At 36.5% G+C, this 21,464-nt stretch overlaps 1 protein-coding gene across 1 annotated transcript; it reads left to right on the top strand.

The window, feature by feature from the left end:
* The first annotated feature begins 1,001 nt into the window (after positions 1-1,001).
* On the top strand, positions 1,002-20,616 carry LOC145786786 (growth arrest-specific protein 7-like). The gene is made up of 15 exons (XM_082598528.1): positions 1,002-1,122; positions 1,641-1,769; positions 2,818-2,908; positions 3,623-3,721; positions 4,527-4,600; positions 8,031-8,210; positions 13,560-13,649; positions 14,150-14,259; positions 14,980-15,054; positions 15,961-16,039; positions 16,246-16,355; positions 17,220-17,301; positions 18,214-18,259; positions 18,449-18,627; positions 19,999-20,616. Exons 1-15 carry the CDS (start codon positions 1,066-1,068, stop codon positions 20,110-20,112), a joined length of 1,515 nt encoding a protein of 504 aa, XP_082454654.1. The 5' UTR covers positions 1,002-1,065; the 3' UTR covers positions 20,113-20,616.
* The last annotated feature ends 848 nt before the right edge of the window (positions 20,617-21,464 follow it).

The following is a 21,464-nucleotide window of genomic DNA, read 5'->3' as shown; positions in this document are numbered from 1 at the left end:
GAATAGCTTATTAGTCTACTACACTTGCAATATTATCTGTCAAGGTAGTTAATTGATTTGCTGTAGGTTGGTGGGCTACTGGTATTCAATGAGACCACTTAGTGTAGATTGGACAAACTTGTTAGCATGAGTGGGGGCTTACATTGTTGTTTCCAAGCTTATAGAATACTTAATAGTTAAACAAGCAGATTTATAGACGAAAAACAACACAAGCTTGGTGCCGTCTTTGAGCAAGCTTTTATTTTAGGTGTCTGCCCCATCACAACCGCTTGTTTCTGGCAAGTGTCGGAGAACGACTTACTGTTTGTTTGAGCGTTACGTTTATCATTATGACTGAGTTTAAGTTCCAGAGGAATGTTTTGTTCCGTTTTAAAGTTGCCAGTTTTCGTGAAGTTGCAAAAAGTTAACTGAAGTAAAACATGTGGAATAAAGAGTCTCTCCAAGTGAATAAAAAATACGTAGATTGTTAAAAATTTGCACACTTCTTTATTTTTTGTTTGAGATTTAGAACCAAACGTTAGATTAAAAGCTTGTAAGAATTAGCCTATAGTACATTTTATTGACTGCGCATACAAAAGAAAATCTTTGTAAGATGCTAAACATTTTCAATGAAAGTTAGCAGTAATTTCCAACAGTTTAAATTGTTGTGTTCATTTTTTTTTTTTTTTACCAAAGTTATCTTCACAAATGGTAATAAGGGTGGGTCAAAGTTTTATCTTTTTATCCTATTTTCAAAGCATTCTATTATCTTTTGTTGAAATTGTTTTCTTTTAAGTTTATCTCCGCTGTTTATGAGCTACTGAGTAGTATTTAAATTTACAGCAATAGGTTATATTATATTTTGTTGAAAAACAGCCAAACGATTACAACTTTCAGTTCAATTTATCTGTTTATTAGACAAAATTCAATTTATTTTCACTCTGTTGTTTTTAAAAAATAAAGAATTTCGCACTATCTCGAACTAGTTCAAATGTAACGCCATCTTGTGATTATTAAGAAACAGCTGATCGAATTTGTTTGTAAACAAAATTTCTTTTGAATCACTGAATTTGTTCGATTGTGACTATGACGGAAGTTTGTTGTAGAGCATTATACGACTACGATGGAGTAGGTGGAGAAAAGGTTTGTAGCGATTGTCTGATAACTATGATTTGCATCGCTTAGCTTACTAATTGAAAACTATAGTAGGCTACTTTGATATTTCTTGCACTGAGAATATCCCGCTAAGTAGATTGTGTATTTCGAACATTGATTGACCAGAAGAGTAGCCTACCTACCCTTGTCACGCGTAACTGTAGTGATGATATCTACACAAAAAAGCTTGTTTGAGATCAGTTTGCAGGAACTCTTCATTTTAGTTATGTCATATTTTTTACTTGCTTAAAGATTAATTTATCAATAGACATGCTTGATTTTTTATGTTATGTTATAGCCCACTAAGCTAACTTCTATAAATTGACTAATTCAAATGTTGGCTTACTTTTACAGAATCTACTTAAGCTAATAGGTCGTACATTATAATTGACATGCAGAAACATCAAAATGTATTGGGTTTTTTATAGGTGTGGCCTACCACCAATATTTTTTGTTTATTTCATAATGAGCGTTATAAATTACAGTATGCTTAAAACATTCTTTAGATTACAACATTAGAATTTGAAGCTGGCGATATCATTAAAGTTTTATTTTCTGGAAATTCTGGTTGGTGGGAAGGAGAAAAGAATGGGACGAGAGGATGGTTTCCTGCATCATATGTCAAGAAGATTAGAGTAAGATAAATTATAAGGAAGTCACTTTTTAAAATCAATACTTTATAACCATTGATGAATAAAATTTTGACACCTAATTTAAATGAAACTTTTTGATAGGCTTAAACTACATGCAATAGATTTAAAACTATTATATTACTAGTAGTGTGATATATTCTTCAGAAATGTGAAGGTTGGCCATACAATATTTAGCCAAACAAATAATTCTAGTTGTGTAGCCTAATTAAAGAAACTTGAACAAAATGCTGGTAAGTTGCAAAAATTGTTGAACAAAATGCTGGTAATTGGCAAAAATTGTAAGAACTAATTTTGGTTCTATTTTCTTGTTCTGTTTTAGTATCAAGAACGTTATAACATTCGCGTTTTGTCACTTCTACCTTTTTATAAACGTTTTCTATGTTTGGGATATAGATTGTTATTCGTTGTTATGGTCAGAAATAAAAACAAACAGAACTGTACTATTCTTGATAAAATTCATTTTTTTCGATGATATTTTGAGATTGTAGCCACACTGGAGGAAAAACGCACACCACTGTTTAACAAAGCCCTAAAGTGTTTTTTCAATAAAACTTTTCAGAAAATAAGAAATATTAGCTTCTTACAATAAGTTTTTAAGTATCAAAGGCGTTTCAAAGCTGCAATGAATGTTGCCGATACAAAATTTTCCATTTAATTACAATAAACTTCTGTTGTTGTTAACAGCTAGTTTGATTAGGTGAAATGGCAATCTAATTTATATAATAATATTGTGCAGCTTGAGTGGGTAATTTTAAGTCAACTTAAAAACAAAAATCAATCGTGTTGTTCAGATATGACTAGGCTATGCAATACATGTATGTTCTATTGCTAGTTTGCTGATAAAGTTAAAGTCTATGATCCTTTTTCAAAGGATAAATCCACTAAAGCTGATATATTTTGCAAAGTTTTTACAGATTGTGGACAGAATTTTATTTTTAGTCACTACTATTTATACTAACCTCACTGTAGGCAGTTGTATATTTATTATGCATGTAGAGTACGGTACGTATTTTAATGTTTTTATGTATAGGATGCAGATACCACTACCAGAGATACTGATAAGTGGAAAAGAGTTTCATCGGAGGCTGGTGAAACATATTATGTGAACATGCGAACTTATGGTAAGGATCATTGAAGAAACTGTATTTTATCATTACTGTATGAAAGGTCAAATGTTTCCAGTGGCGTAGCCAAGGGGGGGGGGGGGGGTTTTGGGGGTTACAACCCCCCCTTTGGCACGCGTGTGACGTCACGATATTGAGAATGATGCTTTCAGTCTAAAAAAAATTGCCTAATTTTAAACAAAATTGCATTAAAAGAGCGAGTTTTGCCAATACCAAACATTCAACATCTCAGCCAGGAATTAGCAACAAGAAAACACAGAGACTTAGCTTTTTTTTCCGAAAAATGCCGAAGAAAACATGATCTTATCCTTTTGCTATGCTACAGGACAGCACCATTTTACAGGAATATTCGTACCCACATTTTTGTTGAAAGTGCTCTCAGAATGCACCAAATTCAAAGTAATTTTTCAAAATTTTCTGGGGGAGGCCCCCCAGACCCCCCGCCGTTGGGTGGTCAAAACCCCCCCCTTTCAAAATTCCTGGCTACGCTACTGAATGTTTCATATGGTTTATTCTAACATTACCATATGTTGATTTTAATAGATTTACATTATCTCAAATGTGATGGATCTAATATAATCAACAGAATCCATAACAAATTAATACGTGTAATTTTGCTTTTCAAAATAGTAAAACCTTTATGTAATTTAAATAATTGTAACAGCAAGTTTCATGGGTGTAATTTTGTTACCGTCACTTTTCCAATCGTAGCAACGTCTTGGAAACGACCAAAGTCACTTGAATCCACTCTCAATCACGTTTCAAACGAAATAAACGATACTTCTGCAAATGCATCAACCAACAACACAGGTGCAGTAGGCTGCTGTCATATTTTCATATCTTTGTTGTAACTTCAGCTTAGACATAGCACCATTGTTCACTCCAAAGATTTGTGCACAAAAGAAACCAGCTTCCCAGCTTAGTAAACATCAGGTTTACGTTCTAGCTTGAAATAAAATTGTGCTTGCAACTTTACCGTCTATTTTTAGGTTACTTCTTAAATTATAATTCACCCAACATCCCCATTGTGTTTGGAATATGTTTTACTGAAGTGCTTATGAATATAATGCGTGAAGTCGTTACGAATACAGTCACATTTGCATTTGAATTTTTGCGTGACTTCTGTGTTGATATCAATGGTGTTTGTCCAAAGGGTTAAAGTAGGAAAAGATTCACAAATATGCTGTTTCATTTCTGCAATAAACTGATCCATTTTCTATGAGTAGGCCACGGTGTCTAAGTAATACCGAAGATCTGTAGTGTTTTCTTTTTTTCTTGTTGTTGAAAAGGCACACATTCGTCAGTGAAAGACCTAATGCATTGTAACAGCTTATTCGAGAAGTATCAAGTAAGATAAAGCTGAGTACAACAAATATCTGCATTGTTACACTGCTATATAAAACCATACATTACTATCATGTGTCACCAATATTTACGTTTGTATTTTTGGCTTGTGTGTTGGCAAAGTGGCTTTCTGGTTGGTATATTTAACGCCCAAACCTTCTGCCTGTTTTTGAGATCATTAACGTTTGATATGATGTTTTTTCTGTTACAGCAATTTAATTACTGACTGGTTTAGGCTGGTTTTAACGCGTTTTTTTTGTTTTTTTTTTAGCTTCAGCCAACGCAAAAATGCATTTTTCTTTACCACTTACAAAAAATGTTGGACAATTGCACTCTGTTACCTTGGTAAGTGATTTAATTAAAAATTCCAAAAAAATATATACTGCGGTTTAAAAGTTCGTTAGAGCTAGTTAAGTAATAGAGAGTGGATTAGGCTGTATGTACTCAGCAACACATGCAACTGGCAAGTGTTAGTTTTTTGTAGTTTCAACGTAACGTTTAATGAACTAAACTTTAACAAATTCTGCCACAACTATCAAACGATCATGTGATAAGGCATACATAACTTATTCTGCGACGTTTGCAATGACTCCAAATAACATGAATGTGAATTCTTGTTTTCTAAAATGTGCACAAATCCAACAATGTCCTCTGTGTCACGCAAATCTCATTTTGGCCAATTATGTACATAGAACTGAGACTGCGCCAACTATGGTTGTCTGGCCCGCTCACGATGTCCGCCGTGTTGAACTGTTGCTGGTATAGCTTCGGATATTAAATAACAACCTAATCTTTAATATTTCTATCCAGCAAAGCAATTCTATTTTCGTTGATTGTCTGCAGAGATTGAATGATTGTAAAAAAGGATTGACCTGCAATTAAATTTACTATGTTTCACCTAGAATAAGAAATTGACTTACGTAGGCCACAGAATCTGTGCACTAGAGAGTTGCTTGTGTTTTGCATTTATAAACTAAATCATAGATTTATCAAGTGGGGTACGCGTACCCTCAATGGTAGCCTACGCGTGTGGCATTGTGTGGGTATGAAAGCAAACTCATCGCCATATAGGCTACTCCAAATTTCCAACAATTTTTCGCGCCAGACTTTTAGTTGAACATGGCTTACCTGTGAATTTTTCTACAGTATTTTTAATCATTGATTTACTAATGGTGAAACGTCAATTTTACCAATCACATTAAATTAGAGAAAGAGGGTTCTTAATTTCAAATTTAACTTTAGTCTTGATTTTCGGATACAATGAAAAAAATTTAAGATTTTCTTCAAACTGAAGCTATTAGAATAAGAATACGAAAGAAGTCACATTTACGGCGGCAAACATTTTATAAATAAATTCTACTGGTTACCAAACCGGACTGTTTTTATTCATTGATATTCATACACAGGGCCGGATTAAGGTTTTGATGAACCTGGGGCTATATAGTAATCTGAGGCCTATATTTCATTCCCTTCATTGTACCTATCACAATTAAAATGAAATAACAAAAATTATACCCGAACTACAGTATTTACTTATTAAACACATTCAAAGGACATGTTTTCTGGATTTAGACAAAGCAAAGAGCTTTAGCCTACATTCCTTAGCTCTACTCTGCATTGAAAACAAAGTTTTGGAAAAAAATAGACACCGATGAAGTTATTACCAACTCTGGAATGCAACCTTTTTTGGCCCATGGATGAACGCAGTTGATTCTTTACTCTTTTAAGCACTGAAAATGAGCGCTCAGCACCTCAGCAATTAGAAATCATCAGACAAAGATACATTCTTAGTAGGCTACAACAGATAGGCTTCCGTTAGGAAATGCATACATCAACTCATTTTCATTAATAAATCTAAACATTTGAATTTCTATCCTACATCGTTAAAATGGAGTTGTCATCTGCAATGTTAAAATGGAGTTGTTTTAGCAGTGCAGAAAAATGAATCATCTCTTCAAGCAGTAGCCTAATTCTTCTAGGTCATCTGGATAATTGCGAAGCAATGTTTTTGCACTCTCTTCAATGTTTCGGTTAGACATGGTGTTTAATTCCGCCAGAAACGAAAATCTTATTTGAAGACGATCATATGCTGCAATTCGGGATTTCATTCACAAAATAATTTGGGCAATGATTGGCAAATATGAGTCTACTTTGAATCTGCTCGATGGATTAAGTGTTGTGTCTTCAGATCCACCTCCGCTATCCAAGCATACTTTTCTTCTCTTCTTTCTTGAAATTTCTTCAATATAATGATGACAGACACTTAATACTCTACCCTTTCTTCGAATTCTTGAAATTGGGATCTTAATGTTTTAACAAAGTAATGTAGACCATGAAGAAAATTTGTTACCTTATTCAAAGTAGTTTTGCTATCCTGCAGCGCCTGAATAGTTTTATGAAACCGTTCCATTATGCACGACCATAACTAAGTTAAATTAACGGTTTTAAGTTGATTGATTGATTGAATCTTTATCCTCGGACTGGGAAAGCTTCTTGCAGAGCTTAATCCTGGCAGTTTCGCATACTTGTAGAGGCTTTGAATCACTGACGCAGGCCCGGTCACCAAGATTGACAGAGTGAAGTTTCCGATTGTTGAAGTGTTGTTGCCAGGGAACTATTCCATCTATTAGATGCCGCTGAATGGAGAGCAGTCCTTAACGTGCGTTGCTCACGCGCACACCCCGAGAGTCGAACCAGCGCCGCTTGATCTTGAAGTTTCTTCGTTCCAGAAATAACGCGCTAACCAATTGAGCTATCGGGGCGGATATTGTAGAGCTATCGGGGCTATTGTAGAGCACGTTAGGTCTCGCACCTCCCTTGGAAATTAGCTGACGCCCCCTGGGGAGGCGTACCCGTAAGAACCACTGGTTTACACAGTTAGCATTCGTTCTATGATTCTCGTCCTTTATTCTTTAGATCCTGACAATAAGCATGTCAGTTGCTCTTAGTAAGTTGTTATCGGTGGGCCTATTTTCTTGGTGGGCCTGGGGCTGCAGCCCCATCAGCCCCCGCCTTAATCCGGCCCTGTTCATACAAAACGTTTCTAAGCTTATTTAGTTCACGGTTTTACGCATGCGCACAAATAGTAACAATAACTTTACTGTGTTTTACCCGGAGTATAGGCTATCTAGCCCTGAAAATCTGTTAGCGGCTATTTTGCAACACGTTTTAGCCAAGTAGGAAAAAATATTTAAACTTTAAATTCCAAAAACAAAAAGACGTAAATATAAAGTGATTTGTATTTACGGTGTGAATATAGTCTTGCAGAAAAGTAATTTTCGGGATGTGGGGGTTTGGATGCAATTTTCAAAAAAGATTAAACCAGACATTTTATTATATTCTTTTGTATCCAAAAATGTTGAAAAATATAAACTGTTCAAAACAGTTCTTCCGTTTTGTATATTCAATCTCATGCAGTTTGATTCAAATGGTTTTAAGGATTGCATCATACAAGTTTCAACAATCACAATGATTGAAAAAAGGAAGATGATTTGACATAGAAAATTTCAATCAGATTGTCAAGTCTGATTAAATGTTTTTAAACTTACTTTTCTCTATTTTTACTGTCTCTCCAAAACAATAAAAACCTATTTTATTACCAAGAAAGCAAAAAGTGAAAAAGTCGTATTTATAGAAAATTTCAGTCAGACATGTAACGACCGTAAAAACCTGCAAAATGTGACAAATTAGGCCTCATCTAAAGTAGGCATGATACATGCATAATGCATATAGGCTTTTCCTCAATTACAGTATATAACAAAACATTATTTCACAGCCGGAGTCCCCAGTCAATCAACAAAGAGATTTAAGTCCGACCAAGCCACACAGCAAATCACTTCCGGTCACATCAGAGAAGCCATCATCTCCCGTTCTTATTCGATCAAACAGAGCATCAACAAGGTCCAACGCAACTTCCAATGGCGTCACCTTTGCTATCAAACCGCGCATTAGAATGGTAAGTTCAACAGAGTATTGAAACTAGTCGTGGGGTTAGGCCAACGACAATCTGCTGTTTTATTTGAATGTATTGTCTACTGTGCACTAAAAATTTGAAAATCTTTGACTGCGGTCATTTTTTGCATTGACCATCTCTTGCAATCAGCAGCATGATTACACAAGTGACTTGTCAAAGCAGTATGTCATCATTGTGAGACACAAAAAAAATAGATAAAACCAAGTCACACAATTTAAGTACCTAGCTCCCGACACAAATTTAAATTTTAAGATTTTTTTTTCGAAAAAGTGTAGTAACTGTTGTTCAACCAATACAAACGATTTAGGGTAAAACTTGTTGCCAATTTGCAGCATTAGGCTATGAAGAGTCAATCAAAAAGTATTTTTGTTTCAGTTTCTTCACAAATATTCATCTTACTCCCCAAAAGTTTACTCTGCATTTGCATGTGTGCAACATAGGACACTGAGAGGCACAATATATAAAAATAAACTAGAAATTGCGAACGTTTTCGGCTATATTGCATTCATGTTCACCCTTATCAAGCATCAAACAACTGATAAACACATGGGATACATGCAATAAAATAAGAAATGCAAAAAAACAGTTACGTTACGTTTTGATTACACGAAGAAAAACACATCACATGACAATTCAGTTAAAGACGTTGAGCAGATACGAGACACCTCTGGCAAACAACTGTCCATTGAGCCGAGGATTGCAGGGTTTGATGAACAATAGCCTCGTGAATTTTAGTGTCGAGTTCCGGAGAACGCTGAAGTGTAATTTTAAAAGAATGTAAGGACGGTTTATTGCCTAAGCATGATTAACATTCAAGCATATGGTCTTTAAAGCACTTTTATATGTGGATTAGCTAAATTTATTGTAAGTGCTTCTTGACTCTCGTGGCCACATCTCGCGTGAACATACCAACCTACAGTTCGCGTCGTGCAAACAAATGAACTTGTGGACTATAGAACATTTGAAAACAAACAGGAGGGAGTCCAAGTTTCAGTTGGAAATGCTTAGTTTGCTCTTTGTATTTCTAATTTCATTTAATGAATCTGTAACTAAAATCAAAACATTTCAGCACTTACGTTATACCAGCCGTGCTCTACACTTCTACAGTCTAGAATGCGTAAATAAGTTGTCAAAAACAATAGAAAAAAAACTCACCTATTAAACATGATAAAGCCACATCCAATTGCAGCAACAATAAAATCAGAAGTTCTGCCATTGTGTATTCAAGTAGTCATACCAAAAGATCAAATTAAGGAGTCAGCAAAATCTGCATTGAAGGTAAAGCCAATGGAAATAGGAAAACCTTGCAGACAACCAAAACGGTGGCATGACTACATCCAGGCATAGGCTAAACTCAACTTTGCGACACTGGGCGAGCTACAGTAGTTCAAAACCGTGACTCATGGTAACAGATAATCCATGTTAATGCGCAATCTGCTTCAAGCGGAGATGGTAACTGTATGAATATCAGCTATTTAGACGCTTGACAAGGGCTTTTTTGTTTGTCGTATCCAGGCTTACACCCGGTGGTTGAAGATTTAGATTAAGTGGACGGGAAGACAAGGAAGCCAATCTTCGTGTCCACCTTCAGGGCATGCCTTTAAGTGTCCTGCTACAGACACAGCTACATGCACTTGAGCGGTGTCGAACCGGCGCCCTTTCGATTGCCGTTCCAGGGTTCTCACCACTCGGCTATGCAGCCGACTAAGGGCTAATATGTTCCAAGCAAGTACTCAAAAAAAAAACAACGAGAAAAGGAAATCGTGGTTTAAGGTTTGTTGAATATTTTGTTAAAAATGTAACAAAATGGCTCAACATTCAATTTCCAAAGCGCATTGATGTACTGCATAGCTACAGCATAACACTTGAGCCAACGCCATCTGTGCAAAGCCCCTTGTTCAAGAGACAACGCCATCGATTGTTGATAGACATTTTTGCTTTGTCCCTGGGCCTACGAGCTATTCTACCAGTTTTATTGGAAACCCAGCAGATGATAAGGTATAGTGTAAAAATGATCGGAAAAAAATAGTATGCTATAGGAAGTAATTAATATGTGCACTTCAGTCTAAACCTTTGAAAACATACCATCCCAGCCAGCGAATCAAATACTTTTAAACATTAAATGTAAAAGAGCACTTATTTACTGATTGAGAAGTTACATGAAGTGTTTTTGGCCTCAGCAAAAGTGTAATTATGCGAGGTACAAATTGCAATAGACATAGTCTTTCTTTAATGAAAATTTACAAATCCGCCTTTTCATTTCCTGCTTGAAAAGCAGATTTTTATTTTGCCACTTATCAGCATTTTTTTAATTGTATGACAACTACACGCGTAGGCCTACTTGATATGAATTAATTCAGTAAAAATACGATAAAATGATCTTCTTCGCTCGTTTGACTTGTAGTAGCTTAGATTGGCAATGCCTCCTCGTGCAGCCATGATACGGTAGTTGGGTCCAGTTGTCGAATACCAATGATTCCACTTGGGGGCCGTAAGATGGAACATTCATGGAGTATGTGTTGCATTGTTTGTTCTACCGCTCCGCAGACACATATCGGCGTATTGTGCAACCCCCACCTAAACAAATTAGCTCCAGTGCAGCCAACGTCACATCTGATCCTGTTCAATGTGACCCATGCCTTTCTTGAGAGGTCTGCTCCAGGAGGGGTGGAGAGTGCTGGTATAACTGAAAACTGATTGATTGATTGATTGATTGATTAAATCTTTATCCTCGGACTGGGAAAGCTTCTTGCAGAGCTTAATCCTGGCAGTTTCGCATACTTGTAGAGGCTTTGAATCACTGACGCAGGCCCGGTCACCGAGATTGACAGATTGAAGTTTCCGATTGTTGAAGTCTTGTAGCTGAGGAATTATTCCATCCATTAGATGCCGCTGAATGGAGAGCAGTCCTTAACGTGCGTTGCTCAAGCGCACACCCCGAGAGTCGAACCAGCGCTGCTGTTGATCTTGAAGTTTCTTCGTTCCAGAAGTGACGCGCTAACCAATTGAGCTGTCGGGGCGGTTCAACTGGGGAGGGATATGTGGCAGCTCGTTCCATTCCTGGGCCCATGTCTCCATGCAGCTGAAGTTCTTATCCACAAGCTGTGTAGCATATCAAGGGAATAGGCGCCTTGATGATAGGCGGATAAAATGATGACAAGAGTACGCACATCGGCTGATTTGAAGAGGGTGGAAATGCGCAAAACAAAATACAATACATGGCACTCTGGCAAACCCGTTAGCACTGATGACACCTATACTAAGTGACGTAGTTATTTTGTAGCCAGAAAGGAAAGTACAGTTGGCAACAGTTGTGTTTTCTGTTTGCTGTGCTCACCCATTGAGCGCTCAGTTTTCGTACTTCGAAAACATTTGCGTTGTTTTAACGTCACGCAATGAAGTAACATGGCAGAAACGACTTCTGACCAAATTCAGCCTGCACATGATCCGTCAGTGCCAGAAATGTATTTTTCACTACACGTTTTTTAGAGACTTGAAGCATTAGTTGCGTCTTTTGTCTTTGCATCTGCTTCACAAATAGGTTAACTACAAAACTTGCTGCAGAATGAAAATACACAACTATTCAGCAAGCAGTAAAACGACATCGCAGATAGCAAACTTTGCCTTTTTTACAATGATTCAACGGTTGTTGATGTAACGGAGACAGATTTGCTTGCTAGAATCATATTTGTTGCGTAATGATAGACTAACAGCAAATTTATGTGGCTTTGCATGTGTGATTAGTCAACATTGTGTTACGCAATTGTGAGGCACGATTCAATTTGTGTAAATGCTTGCTGCAAACAACAGAATTTTGGTTGACATTCCGTGTTCTGATTAGAGATGTGAATCGTTTTTTTTTTGTTCTCGTTTCTTTATTTTGAAAAACATGTTTTTTTATTAAAAAGAAAAACAAAATAACGATCGTTTTTTTGCACCAAAAATCTGCCAAAAATTAAAATGTTGAAACAAAATTTTTACTTTTGCTTTTCTAAATTAATTGTTCTGAAATAATCAAGACATTTGTAAGTCATTAAAATACAGCTTTGTCACTAAACTTTTCATTAGAGTTTTCTTTTGACCACCAATGATCCAAAAGCATGCGTAGTGTAATAAGGTAATCTAAAAAAGTAGAGCTCATCACACTAAAATTGGCAAATTCAAGTTTATTAAATTGAAATTGAAAGAACTTGAATTGGTCAATTTAGTGTGGTGCTGTTCCCTTTTTTTTATCTATGAGTTAACTTGAATCAGTCGATTCGACTGTAGATCCACCAATTAGACTGTAAAGAACAACACAATACTCCATATAATACTCATCGTAATAAGCTATGCATGAAAGAAATACATGGAAAGAAATAAACAAACAAATGAGGTTGACTGTTGACGTGATCACCTCGCTGGGACCAAACAGTTCTCATCCTCATCATTGGTAGCACTTGAAGCTGGATGGTTCATTGGTTCATCTCAAATAAAAACACGATTATTATTATTATTATTATTGGTACCATTTGCTGAGCATGCGACCATAGTAAGGTATTCAGCAGCTATAATTCAACTCTTTCTTTTGCAGTTCTTTGTTATGATAAATGAATACAGTTGTTACTTAAAAAAATGTATGAAACGATTTGAAACAGTATAAAATAACGAAAAAAAACCCAAATAAAACGTAAAAAAAAACGATTAAAAAAATCGACGACTAAAAACAAAACGTTTTTAACCATCCCTAGTTCTGATCTGTGCAGTGTGTGATGGTTGGCAGGCCCATTAGCATTAAACCACTGACTCAGGCTCGGAACCATTGCAACCAATGCCACTGCCGGTTACCTCACGGTAATTATACCAACTGCGGATCAAAAGAAAAGTGAACAGCGTGCACATGAATTCGACCATCTAAAATTAGATCATCATTGGTCACCCGTGATAACACTTGGTCACCCGTGGTTGCTGATTGGCAGTGTGAAGTTTCTGCTTGTTGTTGAAGTGTTGGCTGTAAGCGTAAGCGTTGTTCAAACGCCCCGTCGAAGGTTGACTTGTTATTGCTTGATCTTGCCGTACCTTCATTCGAGGAACCGAGTTTCTTCGCTGAGCTATTGGGCAAACGGGCAAACATATTTCTGTCATTATTCGACATAAGGCGTTCGTCATCGATAAAACTTTTTCATGCAATGGCAATCGGAAAATAGCCATGGATTTTCAATAAACTGCCGTTGCAATCACCTCATCTCTGGTCATTGAAAAGTTAGATAGCCTTACCTCACTGTGTTCAGATATGAGCTAGGTTTTTTTTTATTAATTGGTAGCACCAAAATCAGTATAGAGTTGTTGCAGGTTAATGGCATCTCCTTCCCCGATGAAATGGGAGCTAAAGAACAAACCTTGCTGCACCCGGGAAAGTTTAGTTACTGTGATTACTTCTGGGTAAGTGAGTTGTTTGTTGCTGTTTATGTTATTCATGCAATAATAGCTGTGGCTGACGAAATTGTTGAGCAGTTGTTTAATAGCGGCATCAACCTATTAAAACCAAGAAACAATTATGAGCTGAAAACACTTTTTTATGGTTGAATACTTGCCTTTAATAAAAAATAGTTATGCTACTAAATACTCTGGTTTACTGTATTTGTTGTCGATTTACAGCTGTCAAAGTCTTTTAGCGACAGAGCTCACTTTAAATTTTGTATTATATTTGTAATATCATCACATTATTACCCGACTTATCTTCACTGCATTTATGCAAGGAAGAAGATTATCGGTACCGTTTTTAAAGTCTTTGGTATGACCCGACCTGTAATCGAACCCTTACCTACCAGCACTAGGGCCAAAAGCAATAACCATTTGGCCACTAAGCTTTTCATGTGTAGTCATCTAATCAAGCACCAGACCTGTTGAAAGTAGCCTGTTAATTGAAATCTTACTTGCAGGGCGACAGGGCCGACAACCATAATTTTCAAAGTGGATTTTGCATTTTGTTTCAAAAAATGCTGAAAGGAAAACAAATGTGCAAAGAAATGTCAGACCTGGTAAAGGCGAGGTCAGTCTGTCAAATTAAATTTGCTTAAGTTGTCTGGTAATAATAGTTCACTTTCTCGGAATGCCGTGACTACATGTTCAATTGTTCATGTCACTGAAGCATTAGTCAAGGAACTGTTTGTTCTACTTCAGTTTCTTGTTGCTGGACGTAACTTCGACTCGGATTAAAACGTTTTTCTATTGTTTGGTTATATAACATAAAATTAGTAGCAAGGGCATGCCAGGATATTTTTGGACTAGGGGTCGGGGTGACTTGAGAGGCCGAAATTTTTCCATGGGGCCCAGTAACTGGACGAAAACGAGCCATGTATTGTTTTCAGAAGTGTCTTCTTTGGGAGTCATGTTTCTCTCATTATAGTGCCAAGGCCAAATTATCCCCTCAACGTTTTTGCATGAAACTCGTATTGCTATAACTGATTTCTTAAAGAAGTCAGTCGCATCTAAGTGATGAAACTTCAAACCAGTCACAAACTGTTACTCAAGATACAGAAAAACGTATCACGTATTCATTCCTTCAAAATTCAAATGTTACTAAATGCCAATAAAATAGTTGCATTCAAGGTATTTTGTTTGTTGTTTTCAATGAAAAATTTGCAAGTTTAATAGATGCTGTTTCTACAAGTAAAATTTATCCAGCACCCAATTTTTTTTTAACATTTTCTTTTATTGACGAATTTTCGAAACAAGTTTAACTTATTTTTTAAAATAACTTTTTTGGCAGAGAGGCGTTGGAAATGCAGTACGCAAAAGGTCTCGCGTCCATTGCCAGCAGCATATTCGCCGAACAAGAAGAAGGGTAAATTTTGAAATCATTTTCAAAGATAAAAAAAATGTCACCTATAATTTCTTGGTGAAGATGCTTTAAAACTACAGCCTGCAGGATGTTGTGGACTGGTAGCTGGGAGGGATAGCTTAATTCAATTAAACGATATTTGTTGCTGCGTAATATGTGGATCGGGTGACTGGCTGTTACTAATCGATTATAAATATGACGCAATGTTTTACAATAATCATTAACTGCTACAAATTGTATATTATCAACAAATCATTTTGGAGCCAGTTTTGTGTCATTATAACAAGCTGATATAAAGCCAACAAGTTAGGCCTGCTAAGCCAATATTTCAAAAAATATCATGCAACCATTGTGTGTAGCAGGCCAATTACGCTAACTGCACGAGATCGATCAAACTGGAACATCATTGTACATTGAGGGCTGTATCAGCTATGATACCTACAGAGAAAGAGAAAGAGTGATTCATTGTTCACATTACCGCATACTCCTAACTATATCACACATTAAGGGGTTTGGAGATATTGCACAATGGAACAAAGATACAACGGATTATTGAATGTTTTTTAACTAACTTTGTTCTCGAAAACTTCAGTTTAGCAAAACCTGTGCTTGGATGTCATTTTTCCTTCGTCCTGTGAATTGCTGGTGTTTTCGACAAGCTGGATGTTTTTTGTTGTTGCTGTTTTGTTTTCCATTTTAACGTTTTACTCCACATGTCCGGCTAGATCATCAACGCTATGATGGCTTGTTTGTTTGAAAAAACAAAAGAAATTAAATTGTGATTTTGTAACTAAAGTATATAGCCTATATGCTATATGATGCAGTTCACCAATCGTTTTGAATCCTGAAAGTTGGTTCACAATATTGTACACTTGTTGATAATAATGAGCCGTTCTACCTTACTTTCAGGACTTTAGGAGAAACCCTGAAACAAGTGAAAGGTGCGATGTGGCAAGAGTCAAAAGTACATCAGGAATTTGCCTCTAGGGTAGGCACATTAAACATAGTGCTGCTAAAATACAACTTTGCGAACTAGCTTTGACTTAAGCCACAAGTATTATGTCGTTTTGAGATAAATGAATGTATGTATTCCATATACTGGACCCACTGCATTGCTTTGTATTTGTTCGACGTTTCCATAGAATATTGAACGTTACGCATTTACAACCTGATTAGAAAAGTTATCTTATGCAGCTCAGAGAGGAAGTTGCCCAACCCCTTTTGGACCAGAAAGATAAGGAGAAGAAGGAATTAAAGAAATTGGAAACAGGCCTAGCAGAACTGCGAAAACAAGTCCAACTCAAGTAAGCTTAAGCATCCAACTCCTCTTTACAATAAGATTTAAACAAGAAAACAGCTTTAGACACTATGCCATAAGATGAGTACTGAAAAGTTTTGGTGTTCATCAGGATTATCATCTATTCTAGCCAGTTGTCTTTTCGCATTCACCAGATGAACGTTGCAGCTAATGGAAGAAAAGATGCTATTACTATAAGATGTCGTTCGTGTGTTGACAAAAAGTTGTATAAAAACTTTGCCTATATTAATCGTGTGTTCACTGGCTCGTGAGTTTGATGTGCGTGTTAATTAAAAACTTGGCTGCTTTCTTGAAATTTTTATTATTTTTGATTAATCTTTCGGTTAATCATGTTTTTCGACAATTTAAAAAAAATACATGACAACCCAATGGCAAGTTTATTTTTATATTGATTCAACGTTATTTTTAGCAATGAATTTTCAACTAATTTTTTTGCAATGTGTGCTCGCTCCATCAGAAACGAAACTTGCATATGATGAACCTTGTCGTGATCCAAGAACCTAACCCAGCCAAAAAATTAATCACTTTACATTGATGCAACGTCTTCAAACGTTAAATCGATGTAAAAAAGATTGATTTGCTGACTAGTATGTTTTGTAGGAGTCAGTTTTCTGACAAGTTGTAGGCTACTTTTATGATGAATCTCATAACTTCAGTCTTGTTACAATCTTAAATAATGTAATCTCTTCAATTTTAACGTCTTCATTCAAGTGACCTATTCTGGTTGAGGTTATGGTTGTGTTTTATCAGCTGATTGCTCGTTGCAAGGCCTGTGTATACAGAAGGCCGACTGCAGGTCGCTTTGGGCTAAAGTTACATAACCAATAACTATGCATTTAATATTACAAAGGTACCAGGCTGCTGAAAAGTCCAAGCAAATGATGGTTGAAAGAACGAAAGATTTCGAAACAAAGCTTAATTCGTCGAAACATGTAAGATGCTACATATAAATGCATTGATTTAGACAGGTGTGTTAATTTTAGATGGAGTCATATGCCTCAAGGAAAGGTCAAATAAATAATTCATCAAGCACTTTGATTGGGAGGCCCAAAGGTTGTCTTTGTCATAGGTGTAGGCTACGTTGTCATTGAGAACAGTTTTCTATTTTAAGATTGAAAATAAAAACGTGAATCAAATCCCACCAATTTAAAAATGGCAGAGCGCATTTTTTTTGTCACATTGGTTTCAAAACAAAAACCGCTTGTATCTCCGTCAGTCAAGAGTAAACTATAAAAAAGAATGTTTTGAGTTTTTCGCGTTTCATATGCTTGGCTGTCATCGTAACTATTACAACACTGATGATTAGAATTCGATCTCAATAGACGTTGAAACATAATAAAATGACAATTGCTAACTAAGTGCTGGTTCGAGTGAAAAATTGCATCATAAATGGGTATTTTTATGTCTGGCAAGGCACTCGCATCATTTGCTTACAATTCCACCTCGATTTGCGCCAATCACGATCGCCCATCATGCAGTTTATCTTTCAGTCAAACTTATTTGACATCAACTTCTTGTCGTGCGGATTTGGGAGCTGACAATTTTCGTTTCCGTTCAATTTATCACTTTTTGCTGCCAGTTTGCATGCGGTTTCGCCGTTGAAAATAAATGCTTTCTACGTCAAATAAGTGACTTTTTACAAGCTTCGATATTGGGTTTTCACAATCAGTAGCCCAGTTAATCACCGTTCTTTTGCGTCCAACCAATTCGCCTTCGACTACTTTTCAAGCTTTTGGTAAATACTTCACAAAACGAGGAATAACGCCAGCGGATAAAGTGCACAACCTGGCGGTTGGAAAAAGTTTTACAGGTCATCCGCTTGAAATATGATATTTATGTTGCAGACTAAAGACGATGTTCAAAGAGCGCGAAGAAAATCTACAAAACACGGTAAGAGATTTCTGAATCAGGGTTACCGAATATTTCCGTAAAAACAGATTGCTTAGGTTTATAACCTAAGTCGGATTGCGAAATAAACGAACTGGAAACATTATTTATGCATTAGTTTGTTTTTGTATTTTATTTCAACACGAAAATGTTTCTTATGTTGTGTACGTGACATCTTAATTATGTTTGCAGCCGAAGACTTGTCCCACTCGGTTGAAATGTATAACAAACACCGACAGTATTGGTTTGAGGAAATGGTCACTTCATCACTCACTCTTGAAAAACACGAAGTATTGAGAATCAGCACAGTGAAAGCTCTGCTATCGCGCTACATTAAGCTTATGCTGGACACGAACGGCAAATGCAACAAGGTTAGTATTTCTACTATTAAGGTTTTGCTTTGTTTGTATTTTTCACCATTGAACTCGTTTTATAGAGACCAATGAACGGTATAGGGATACATGGGCGTAACAGGCAGAAGAAGGACGCCAAACCGCATCCCCTGATATGCTAGATGTAAATTTTCTCATGGTTTATATTGTGCATCAGCCATACCGCGTTTGCAACAAAAGTACGGCTATTCTGCTCGGGTTAGCTATTTTTGTCAAACCAGGCATAAAATTATCCTTGCTTACACTCCTGGTCTAATAGCATCTCAAGTCCTATATCAGTTCGGCTTGAATCATGCAAAAAGTGAAGAGAACGAATACAACGAAGAGCCCATGCATGTAATATCGGCTACCCACGACGCGGAAATGTCATCTTCACTATAAATCGCGGTACCAATGTCCAAACGGCATGGGAAGGGCGCTGCATTGTTTCCTTTGTATTGAAAACATAATAGTAGGAAAATTAAAATGCGCCTACGTTTTTTCAATTTTCCTTGCTCAGTTTCACTTATCACATTATAGATTTGTCGTACAGTAAAATAGTTGAAGTCGAGAGACCGAACCATTCGGAACATAACATTCCCTGATCAGCTGAGCGGCCGTCTTCGTGCATCACTCTTCCGTAGGCCAGAGCATCAAGCAAGCTCTTGCTTTATCGTTGAACTCGGCTAAATTTCTTGTAGAGCATTTAAACTGCAGACCAGGGCATTCGAGCAGACGTTGCATCATTTGTTCCTGTTCGCATTCGCAACTAGTAGGCTACTGCCTAAGCCGGGTGGTAACCTAGCAGGGCTGATGAGTTTAACTTGTGACACAATATGGGTAGAGAGGTTACTTTTTTATGTATGTTTATGGTTTGTGACGTTTACCAATGTTGCCCAGCATCTATTTTGTATAAGTTTTGACTTACCTCGACTTATAATTGAGCTCAATCATGTAAAAGAAGATTTTACTAACAAGTAGGGGCATAGCCAGCACAACATTTTGAGGGAGCAATTAAGTATTATTGCACATGCGAGTTAGCCCGGCAACGAATCACCAAATAGAGGGGGTTGTGGGGCGTTTCCCTTAAAAATATTTAAAAAAATAAAATAAAATTGTGCATTTTGAGAGTATTTTCAGTTTATAAATCCATAGTAAACCTTTGTCATATAGTAAACCTTTGTCCTTTGTAAATGATGCTGTAACCGAGTGGGAAGTGCTTGATTAAAATATTTCCGAAGAGGAGGTAATTGCTCCCTTCGCCCTCCCCCTCCCAGACTACAAAGTATATTTACAAAGACGACTTTGTTGTCTCATAATTTAAGAACACATTCGAGGTAAAGATTATTATATTTCGTCTTTTTATTTCAGACGTGTGACGTCGTACATAAGTTCATAAACGAAACTGATCCTGAGAAAGACAGGGAGACTTGGGTGCGAAAAAACGCAACAGGAAAAGTGAAACCCGTAGACCTTGTCATTTGAATACTTTTCCATTAATTAATGTTCATTTACCGTATAAATACACAATAACAACGTTTTTTTTTAATATTTTTGTAAATATTTAGTTCTATGCACTTCAGTACACAGTCAGTGTTTGCTGCCAGGACAGTGTTGAATGTTTTCTCTTGAAACCATTAATATCGAAATATCAGTTTTCCGCTTTAAATTTTTGACGTTGTTTAAACATTTTCTGACGATGAATCTACAACGTTTATAAAATTTTGAATCCCAATAGCTTAATAAATCATAAACGCAAATTTGTATCGATATATTGGAACAAATATTGTGTTAAATAAGCAACGCAAAGAGCTAGTTTGTCATAAACCATCACGTTTGCTCTGTACACATGTAAAGACTACAAATCGGTTTTGTATCGTTTAGTTGTTTAGATGTTTCTTGCAATTTTATTCACGTCCTTTGTAACATTTTGCAATTTTTTGAATCATCTTCAATATCGTTGTTTGTTTCCAACATTGAAGGAGTCCTTGCGAGAATAATTTGGACACAAAATAGCCGACAGTGGTTTTCATCAGCCGCTTTGTCGTTTGCTCGCTTTGCTGCAGAAATGAAACAGAAAGATTTATACTGTAACATAATTTATAGGATGATGATGCGAGGAATAAGGTCAGCACAGGGAAGATGCATAAGCTAAATTGGAGAAAATATGCCGGTCAGGAAAAAACGAAAAAACGTAGCCTGGATTAAGAGTACTCATTTGTAACAATTCTTATCGCAGAAGCTAGGCTTATTGGGCTGGATTTTTCTTTAATTAGACCATTATTTAAGCTGACTGGTCTCATTACGCACGACTCATTTTTTCATCTCAGAATTTATTCCTACGGTATTTTATTTTGAAAAAAAAAAGAACTTATCATTACCGGTAGGATAAGCCAAATATCAAAATGGTCGTATCAAAACCCGGTGGTTCAAGATTTAGATTAAGTGGAGGAGAAGGCGAAGAAGCCAATCTTCGTGTCCACCTTCAGGCATGTCTTTAAGTGTCCTACCATAGACACAGCCGCATACTTTTGAGCGATGTCAAATCGTCGGCAATATGAGTGCCGCACCAGAGCTCTCACCATTTGGCTATGTGCAGTCAGCTACGTTGAGTGTGAACGTTTACAGATCTCTATAGAAAACTGTTGTCACGTGACTAGTCGCAAAAACTTCCTGAGATTAAAGACATAGCCATGTATTTTGAATAAGCATATTACAAAATACAACGTTAAATCAGTAGCTTAGCTTCAAGCCTATTGAGGTCCAAGAAGTAGCCAAATTTACAGACCAAGTTGCTTGCCAAGATTTTTTCATTTATTAGGGAAGGTGGCCCAGAC

The sequence above is a fragment of the Aplidium turbinatum genome, chromosome 17, assembly GCF_918807975.1.
Source record: "Aplidium turbinatum chromosome 17, kaAplTurb1.1, whole genome shotgun sequence".
Classification (NCBI taxonomy): domain Eukaryota; kingdom Metazoa; phylum Chordata; class Ascidiacea; order Aplousobranchia; family Polyclinidae; genus Aplidium; species Aplidium turbinatum.
This window is presented reverse-complemented; position numbering and strand designations above follow the sequence as displayed.